This window comes from Fistularia commersonii, chromosome 2 (genome assembly GCF_037954325.1).
Source record: "Fistularia commersonii isolate RoL2024-O1a breed Wild chromosome 2, RoL_Fcom_v1.0, whole genome shotgun sequence".
Taxonomy (NCBI): domain Eukaryota; kingdom Metazoa; phylum Chordata; class Actinopteri; order Syngnathiformes; family Fistulariidae; genus Fistularia; species Fistularia commersonii.
The window spans coordinates 14,483,634-14,493,692 of record NC_141285.1 but is presented as its reverse complement, the minus strand read 5'-3'; the positions used below and the strand labels follow the sequence as shown (position 1 = coordinate 14,493,692).

Genomic DNA, 10,059 nt, shown 5'->3' with positions numbered 1-10,059 from the left:
ATTATACAAATATGAGATATAAAAATAAATAGCCGTAAAGAAGAAGCTTTTTTAGATGACAAATTTTATTTATAAATGTCCTTAAGTGAGGGCATTATTTTCCCATAGAACAATAATATCATGGCACAAATAGGGGGTTTCATCCCAGAAACCTCCAGAACTCAAAACTGTTTCACACCATAGATAGGACACATTAGTACATGAAAATCTTAAGAGACACATGGCAGCCAGTAACCTTGATACAGAAGCATTTAAATATATTCAAAGATGAAAAAGAGTTCTACAGGCATCTGAAGCTACCCATACATATCCATACCGCTTGGTCAAGAACACATGAACCAAATCACAAGTTAAAAACTACTCACATAATCCAGGCATACACGACATGAAAGGATATCAGTAATATCTTATTATGTCTAAAAACAAGGCCCCAGGGGACACATAGGAAATGATTGTATGTAATTGAAGGCATGGAGCTAATGTCACATTGGTGATAATAGAGGAAGTGTTGTGGCACAGATGACTGGAAGCAGATCAGAGAGGTAATGACATTATGAGAGGAACAATTTCCTAAAGCACACAAGCTTTTAATCATCACTAGGCACTCACAAGGCTTGATCATAATACTGTATCTTGAGAGTGCGTTACAACAAGTTGTACTTTTAAAAAAAACAACAACCCGTCAATGACAAGAACATAGCAACGTGGAATATAATGTTGCCAGTGGGATTCCTGCTAAAACTGTTAATTTGGCAGTAAAAAGTGTAAACATAAATGCTTATTTACAAAGGTAAAAGTGCTGCGTGTCTAAAACCAAGTGAAATTCTTTAATCCTAGTCAACTACATTTTAAAAATAACTGTTAAGATCATTTTCAACACCAAACTATAAATTAAAATCTAAACTAGGGTGTAGCAGATAATTAGACATAGTAAAATCTGTTACATGATAGAAGGAGAAGATTGAATGTTAAAAACTAATACTAACAAAATGTAAATTTTTTTTAGATTCTGTAAACCGCCAGGATATACGAGTCTTTGTGGGTGATAACGCAGACAAGGCAATCTTAAATGTCTATTGCAGTTTTGTCCTCTCTGGTTTGCCCTTTGCCCACTCGTCTGCGTCCCTCAAGGAGAAATGACAGGACTGTCATCCAGCGTTGTCTTAGCGACCTCTGCTGTGCAGGGTCCTCACAGTGTCTGAAATATGTTGTTGTTCCCAGAGCGATGGCGTCACATTGCTCAGTCAGGAGCCACAACTCCCACAAGAGTGTCATCACATTCATAATGATCATTACCACAACCCAGAACTCCTTTGCCAACAATGTGAGCCACAGTGACAAGCTGTGACTGCCGGCAGGCACGATGTCATACAAGAAACTTGCTGCCGTACCAACAAACAGAAGATGTGCCATCGCCATGGAGAGGATGAAGAAAAAGAAGAGGCGGTGGTTACCCCGACCGATGCACTGGTTGAGGAAAAGGCAGTGGTGGTCGTAGTCCTTAATACACATATCACAAAGCTTGCAATGCTTCGTGAAGTCCGGCTGAAACATCTGTAGGGAAAACCAAAACAGACCGGCTGACGATACTGACAACTAATCAGGAGTAACATAATTACAAACTGATGATGGGTCTCAAGTTTAAAATTGAAAATACATCTTTTATGCATCAATATGAAAGATGTATTTTCGTCAACACATGCATTGATGTGTTTCTAACAAAGGATAAGATTAATGAAAGATATAAACGCAAATAAAGCAAACAGCATCAATCATTTCCTCATGAACCTTGACTGTTATGGATGTCCTACCTCACAATATGGGCAGAACCTACTGGGGCTCTGGTTGTTCTCTATCAGGTCAGCGATACAAGAGAATCTAGGATCCGCATCTGCTCTGTCAAGAGTCCCGGGGTCGTGAATTAGAATCTTACAGAACAAACCAAGAACAAGAGAGAAATGGACCATCGACACCTGCATCAGGGCACTGGTAGGCCACACACTTTCGCGAGGTTAAGGAGGAGCTTTTCTCATATTCAGCCAAAATCTCAAACAATATTTCCCATTCAGGAATACATTCTGGGTACTCAGGCCAGGAGAGAGGTACTGCACTTTATACAAAAAATACACTGAAGATTTTGAAGGAGTCTTGAAATGTTTGTACAAGAATTACCTCTTTTTACCCCTTGCTCCTTTCAGAAGCTTGAAGTGAACAATTTACACTCTCTGAAGGGCATGGCAATGTTAATGAAAATAAATGCCATCAAATGCATTACGTCTTGATATGTAGTGACAACTCTTGTGGGATTCATTTAGTAAAAATACATGCTCCTAAATGACTGTATCTATTCACTGGTTAGGAACCTTGTTATGAATCCAAACACCAGGCAAAGTGATAATCAGATCCAAACGTCAAACTCCTTCAGTTCAGGGACTATTGAGTGAGTGATGGCCCATCTGAATGAAAATGTATCATGTATAAGAGTGTAAGGCAAAAATATTCTCTATGTGCAACTATTGTTAAGGATATTAGGTGTTATTCTCCCATAAAAGCAAAGGAATGAATGCAGCATGCCAGCGATGAGGGTTCCCAGGTAGATTGGGTTGGGTAACCTGGAAGATAGACAGCTGCTATCTTTACAAAAGATATAAGAAAAGCTTAAAAAAAGACAAGTCACAAATCATGTCACACTTGGCGCAAACCTTTGGTACGTAGTCATACGATGGTACTGTGTGAAGATGCTTCTGGCCAACCAGGGGAACAGCAAACCACAGATTAACCCACCATAGCCTCCAAGCATGGCTGCTATCAGCAGAATGGCAGTTCCACTGAGGCTTGGAAAAAACAGTGTCCAGTAGTACAAAACTGGTGATAAAACACACATGACACAAACCTCAGAGGTGCACTTGGCTCTTAGTGTTCAGTGTACATCATTATCCTTGGCATCATAGTTAAATAAGTCATCAAGACTAGAGATTAATAGTTACCATGTGACTCTCTGGGTTTGTGGTGTAAGGGCTCGTTTATGTATCGACTCAGTAGTTTAGTCAGTTGCTGGTGTCTACAAAGAATAAAATGAATCAATGGATTATTAAGAAATGGATGTTTTCAAAGTATGTGGAAACGCTATTTTTCGAATGCAGTGGTCTGATTATTCAGTAATTTCTTGAAGATGCGAAGAGGAGGCAAATTCACCGGAATGCTTTCCCCTGCTTGCTCAGATCCAGCGGCGTGAAGCCACTGTGATTCTTGTCATGGAGGATCCTGCAGCCTGCTTTCTGCAACAACATCCAGCACACCTCTACACCGCCTCTCTCTGCCGCAACGTGGAGTGCTGTGGCCCCCTGTTGGTCGACTGCATCCCAATGACATCTCTGGAAAAACCAGGAATGTAAATAAGTGGTAAAAGAATTTTGTTACATTTTGAAATACTTCTTAAATAATAACAGAAGATTGGTATATCATGCACTTTGCAGGATAAACTTTCTGGTTTTCCTTTCAGCTAGTCCCTTTCGGGGTCGCCACAGCAAATCAACCTCCTCCATCTTACCCTATTCTTTGTACCCTCTTCTCTCACACCAACTCATTTCATGTCCTCTGTCACTGCATCCATAAATCTTCTCTTTGGTGTTCCTCTAGGCCTCGTGCCTGGCAGTTCCAATTCCAGCTGCTACCACTATATTCACTATCCTTCCTCTATACATGACTAAACCGTCTGTCTGGCTTCTCTGACCTTCTCTCTGAAAAAATCTAATATGTGCTGTCCCTCTGATGGACATTTGATCCTATTCATCCTTGTCACTCCCAAAGAGAACCTAAACATCTCAAACAGTGTATCCAAAGCAACTTACAAGGGAATGACAATCGACCTTCATTTAAAGATCCAGGTAGCAACTACAATTCACTCCATTTTCCTTAACATTTTTAAAGTCAATGCTTTATTTGTAATTGTCGATTTAGGACAAAATGGTAAATGAATTTTCATCACCTCGCGGTTTCAAAGCCTTTTTAACTGGATCACATTCATGCAACACACCCACACACCAATGTTGGCGAAACTGCCTTGCTAGGTGCTAACCAGACCATTGGGAGCAACTGGGAGTTCAGAGTCTGCATGCAGACAAGAAAAGTCCGGAATCAATTGCCAACCATTCGATTTCAAGAACGCCCTCTCTGTCAACTTAACGAAAACCGCCCCATGAGATGACGTGAAAAAGTACATATTTTGTGATGATAATTACCATTTTATAATCATTACAACTACAAATATTGGAGATATGTGTGAATTTTCAGTTTTTGCTCAGTATTACTTGAGTGCCTGTCAGTGAAATTCCCAGATTATGTTGACTTCTTGCTTAAAGAATAATTAAGTTGACTAAAAATAAGGTCTTTTAAGTACTGTGTTTTATCTAATTAATACAAAACTACAGGTGACTCATCTTAAAATCATATTTCTGAATTTCAAAGACTTCTCCTTTCACTACAGCCAAAAAAAAGGATCACATAAATGAACAGAACATTTAAGAAATATTTAATTAATTCCCTGAGTTTTTTAAAAAGACTGCACATATTGGACATAAGACATGTTTCTTAATCAACTACTAAATGCAATACTGACTTGTATAAAACACAAACACATGAGAATACGGGGTATGTCCGATCTTGGATTATATCATTCCCAATTTTTCTTCACATTTTTTTGGGAGCGTACATTAGTTTGACAGGCTGTTCATCTTAAATATCTTTGAAATGTATCACTTTGTAAGTATGAATTTTTAAGGTGCTAATTTCCCTATTGGAAGAATTTTTGTTATATATGATGAAAGTAATGTCATCAGATGATTACAGCTCAAATTGTGGGAGAACCACATACCTGTTCTTTCAGCAGGTATCGGACCACCTCAGTGTTGCCGGTGAATGCAGCCAGGTGAAGTGGTGTTACCTGGTACATGTCTCTGTCGGTGAACCGGAACATTCCAGTCTCCCATAGATAGTGCACTGCAACACTGGGACGAGTAAGACAAGTGATTTTGAGAGGTAAAGTTTGCGATAGAGTGTCAACATTAAAGATAAATACAGTTTGCGATTCGATTTCCCCTCCACTCACATGCTCCCTCCAGTGACAGCATGATGCAGTGATGTTTTTCCCTGCAGGTCCACCAGGCGCAAATCAGCGCCATACTGGATCATTTGGTGAATGATATAAATGTTTCCTTGCCTGAAAAACATAAAAGTTGTAGACTGCTAGTGTATGGCATAAACATCATGGCTGCATTGATATATCTTGTTCATTTGTACATCGGAGACTTGAACTAAATGGTCTCCACATACTGTATATAACACTTTCATCACTTTGCAGTTTCTTCAAAGCCTTGTACATTGGATTACATTCATCCATAAACGCACGCACGCACACACACAAACACACCGATGGTGGCAGAGCTGCCATGCAAAGCGCTAACCAGGCCTTCAGGAGAAACTTGGGCTTCAGTGTCCTGGCCAGGGACACTTCTGCATGCAGACAGGTGGGGGCAGGGAATCAACCAACCACCAACTGACCGACTGCAGGGACGCTCGCTCCATCAACTGAGCCCCCCGTGCTAATAACTACAAACTTTGTCATCCAATTGTATCCAAGAAACTAAACAAAGCCCAGTTGCCCCACTAAGATTTGACAAGGAAAGACAATGATCTTGATGACTGAGAACCTTCACAAACACAATAATTATTAACCTGCAGGCAAAATGAAAGGCTGTCTGTCCAGCATCACATGTCAGGTTTGGGTCAGCTGCATTACTTAGGAAAAGGTCCACCAGGGAACGGTTACCATGGAGAGCTGCATAGTGGAGCGGAGTGAAGCCACCCCAGCCTGAATAAAAGATGACAAAATAACATGAAAGTCAGGTTGGAAAATGACAACCTTCAAATAATCTATGGACTAACAATGCAAGCCTGCCAAGTCTGATCTATGTTGTTCACAGGGTTTGGATTCTCTGACTAAACAGCTTGCTTTGTTGTTGGGTCAGTCCGTTTTGTATTCTGTTTCCCTTTTTGCAAAAGGGCAGAACCACAACGATAAGTAAATACTGTAACAGCTAAATCAAAAGTGCATCTTTAAGAAGTTATACTTTTTTTGTTACCATATTTGAATAAATGAGCTTCATTGGGTGGAGGTTGCATCTGCACAATTGACATTATAAGCCATAATTTCAACTTTGTAGAGATTCCTTATGGTCAGATGAGAACTAATTTTCGAGGCCATACATTCTTAAAATATTTGTGACAACACAAATTTGATGGGTGACCAATTTAGCTCAGCAGACATAAACAGGTACGATGGGAAACACACATCATCAGTGCGTAAACACTGAACGTGAGTCTTGATGTAGTGGGGGGGAATCATTGTGTCTATGCATGATATGAACAATAATAGCAATTCATAATATTCTGAACTTTTTTGAGAAAAATAATAAATTTAATCAAACTTGTCTGGCGAGTATCATTGATTAATTCTATTTTTTTGCCCTGCGTGAGAGATCCCTGACTAGATGATAAAGATAGTGTTTTTTCCACATCATAACTGTTTCTGATTCATTTAGTAAGTCCAGTACCCCAGTACCAGTTGCCAGCTTTGGGTACTGGGCAAGAAAACATCACTGACAGTTTAATACTTAGAACTAGGTTGATCTCGCTATGCCATACACCCCAAAGTAACTGTGCTGGTTTCACACATGAAATGTAGCCAGTAAATATACCAGGTCTTACCTTTTTGTTTGAGGACCGATCCATCATTTTGGATGAAGCGGATGCACTGTTCAACATTTCCCTTCTGTATGCTGTCAAATATGTCTCCGTCACCAAGGGAACCTGCAAGGATCGGCTGCATTTTCACGAGCACACGTTAGCGGCCTGCTTTTATTTCCAACGACGGCGAAACACGAATCGGAAACAAACTCCTGTTCACGGCCGAAATCCAATAAACTCATGATGCAGGTCGAGTAACGGTATCATCTTTCGTTGCAGAGTGGAGGGACTTTCGCATTGTGCTGAAGTGATTGAGGAAGACCAAGCCCTGTCAATGCCATTGGTTATAATTGTGCACGTGATCAATTACGTCACTGACGTCGTACGATTCTGCCCACGGAAATTATTTTATTTTATTTTTTGCCGACGGAAATAAGTTAGCGCCTGAGATTGAACTAGCTGAAATCAGGTCGAGAGATTTTGGAAAGTGTACATGTAAACAGCATAAAACATGTGGAAGCAAATATGTCAAAGGCTTTTCTTTCTAAGAATTCACGTCAAACTGTCAAAAAAAACTTCGGAAGGTCGGTTAGTGAAAACACGGAGTCCTCAAAACATAACCCGGACTTCTTCTTCTCCTTTCGGCGTTTCCCTTCAGGGATCGCCTCAGCGAATCAACCTTTTCCATCTAACCCTATTTTCTCTATCCTCCTCTCTCACACCAACTACCTTCATATCCTCTCTCACTACATCCATATATCTTCTCCTTGGTCTTCCTCGAGCAGCTCCAATTCCAACATCCGTCTACCAAAAGATTCTCTATCACTCCTCTAACCGGATTTGCACTCCAGTATCAGAGCTGTTGTTCGATTCGAGCGTGCTTTTAATTTTCCCGTTGTTTTTTTTTCCCCCAAGTGAATCAGTTGCGTCCTTCCCTTGTTGTAAACGACTAATGTTCCCTGTCACACCGCCCCTTCTGAAATATTTCTGCGCGTATTTTCAACTGGATACCACCAAAAAATGTCAAGTACATCGACCCCCACAAGATGGCAGTGTTCAGCTACTTTTGTCGCAATTCCCCACTCATTGATCGTGCATTTGTGACGACTTCCAAGGAACTGTAAGGAAAACTCATTGAATATAAGCAGTTATAAATACAACTTGGCTTTTCTGGACTTGTGTTTTATACGTTATAGACCAATACTAGCTTCTCTGTGTTTGCTGATAATTGTTTAACAATTCATATCTACAAAAATGTGGAAGGAACACACATGCATGCACACACACGCGGGTGCTTTGTGATTTACTGTTGGACTACCATGTACTACCTCAAAATCTAAACTTAGATTATTCATTAATGAATAATTGAGATTAGTGATGAGACCAGATGACAAGTGAATGTCAGCTATGCTTGGTGAATCATGGTTTTCGCCATGCTTGGCTGACATGAAGCCTATAAAAAGCAAAGTTACTCTTCGCTGAGCAGCTGTTGGACTGCCCCTCTAACCAGTTGAACAACAGTTTTTTTTTCACTTCTGCTTCTCTGAGGAAGTAAGAAGCACATGACTTAAGCCAGCTGATGTGGCGCACTGTGCTTGTTCAAAGTTCAGTCTTCTTGATGCGGATCGGTGAGGGGTGGGATATATGTTTAGCACGCCTGTCATTGCAGGTTTCTACTTGTCTTCTTCCCTGACATGGAAATAAAGGCAGGAGTTTTACTCTCCTGGATTACCCCGAGACCCCTTACATTGGCCTCGTAGAATCTGGAAACTTTCTAATGGCTCTCACCCAAGTCCAGGTAAGTATAAAGATGTGGGTTGTATGGATTAGATCCTTTTTAAAGTTTGTAAATGAGCAACCGATATTGAATGAGCGTCCTTTGTATGTCCCACTGGAAAAGAAATATCTGCGGCTTTTTAACAAGGAAATGTTGGTTGTAATTGCTTTGCCTGCTCAATTATACGCTCAGATACTAAAGTGAACACAAGGAAAATCTCACACAAGAAAATGTCAAAGCGTAGAAATGCTTTCAATCAGGAATGTGGTGTGCCTTTTCTTTTCCTTAACATCTGATTCTATCGTATAGATCTGAAGTCCACCTCAACCACGTGTGTGACTTTAAATCATGCATGTGAATGTGATTAAAATATCCTTGCCATGAAAAAAGAATTGAAGAAAAATTTCTGCAACATGTACATTAGCAGAGTCCCAGACCCAGGTGGCTCTGGAGGGTTTGATCAGTATTGCATTCATTTGTACTTAGTACATTTAAGTTTTCCCTATCCCCTTTCGATTTACGATGTTTCCACTGTAACGCCTCCTACTTATTATTTTGGCATGTCCAAACTGCTTAACAATCACTCATAGTAAGGCCAAAAAAAGAGTACTGTCCTTTGGTTCTCAATTTGTGTTTGGTCAAAGTCCAACACACTCCAAGTAATGACTTGGTGTGAGAAACAAAAAAAACTTGTATCCTTCTGGTGTTACCAAGGGGCCATCAAGTTTGAGTTTTAGAACTTCCGTCTTAAAACATTGTATGCTGGCAAATATCGGCACTCCCACTGTGTATCACTAATTATTACTCATTATTACTGAGCCAAAAAAGGTTACCAGATTATGGATACTTGCTGAATCCAAAATATCAGGTGAACCTGAAACCATTTGACATTTAAAGTTTAGACTTTTTAGAATTACATACAAGGACATTCTGTGCTTATAAGTGTTATAATTTGCCATCAGAAATATTGTGCTGATCGAGGTTGATAACTTGTTAATTAGACTGTCACATGACTGCCAGCTATTTGTTCTTCTGTCTTGTGATTTAGCAGTAGGGACATTTTCATTGAAGATACAGGAGGGATGGTTTCATGAAAATCTCGAGGAAGTCAGAGTGTTGAGGAAAATGTGTCTATGACCTTAATCAAGGTCAGATTTTGAAATAAAAATGATAAGCAGTAGAATTTCTAACATTTCCCTCCCTTTTATTCCCTCCAGCAACAGACTGTTAAAGAAGAGAGGATCAATAAAGAGACTGGAGAGCTTAGTGCTTCAGGGGAGTTATCCGTCTCTGTGGAGTTAAAGAAAGTAGAGGGCTCTTGTGGGGACCTAGCACCCTCACAAACGCTCAGAACACATCTGCAGGAGTTGGGAATTTACCAATGCTCAGAACACAGATCAGACTCTGTTCCTTTAGAACAAAGAGAGGAACGTCTGATTAAAGTGCTGCCTTTGTATATACAGGTATGGAAAACCAGTAGGTCATTGTATTCTAAAGTTACATTTTGCTTCACAGTCAAACCATGTAAGTTATTCATC

At 40.1% G+C, this 10,059-nt stretch overlaps 2 protein-coding genes across 3 annotated transcripts in view; one reads left to right on the top strand and one right to left on the bottom strand.

Annotated features, from left to right (window-relative positions):
* Positions 1-53: 53 nt before the first annotated feature.
* On the bottom strand, positions 54-7,687 carry LOC147236465 (uncharacterized). Its single transcript, XM_086169169.1, has 10 exons — positions 6,766-7,687; positions 5,734-5,869; positions 5,108-5,218; positions 4,874-5,006; positions 3,196-3,374; positions 2,988-3,061; positions 2,703-2,865; positions 2,531-2,612; positions 1,812-2,003; positions 54-1,554 (listed from the first exon to the last, which is right to left on the bottom strand). The coding sequence occupies exons 1-10, from the start codon at positions 6,884-6,886 to the stop codon at positions 1,066-1,068; spliced, it is 1,680 nt and encodes a 559-aa protein (XP_086025295.1). The 5' UTR covers positions 6,887-7,687; the 3' UTR covers positions 54-1,065.
* A 602-nt stretch (positions 7,688-8,289) lies between these two features.
* wdfy4 (WDFY family member 4) overlaps positions 8,290-10,059 on the top strand; it is a 38,428-nt gene continuing 36,658 nt past the window's right edge. For both annotated transcript variants that reach the window (XM_086169159.1, XM_086169150.1), the window contains exons 1-2: positions 8,290-8,542; positions 9,739-9,984. In XM_086169159.1, the coding sequence (XP_086025285.1) occupies positions 8,522-8,542; positions 9,739-9,984 (267 nt within the window). In that variant the 5' untranslated portion in view covers positions 8,290-8,521. The remainder of the gene's footprint in view (positions 8,543-9,738; positions 9,985-10,059) is intronic.

What these genes read in the sequence shown, in the direction of transcription:
- LOC147236465 (XM_086169169.1), bottom strand. Translation starts at nt 6,886, where the DNA reads ATGCAGCCGATCCTTGCAGGTTCCCTTGGTGACGGAGACATATTTGAC. An exon ending in GATACCTGCTGAAAGAACAG is followed by an intron (nt 3,375 to 4,873) that starts GTATGTGGTTCT and finishes TGGTTTTTCCAG; the next exon opens with AGATGTCATTGGGATGCAGT. An exon ending in TTTATGGGAGAATAACACCT is followed by an intron (nt 2,004 to 2,530) that starts AATATCCTTAAC and finishes TAACCTCGCGAA; the next exon opens with AGTGTGTGGCCTACCAGTGC.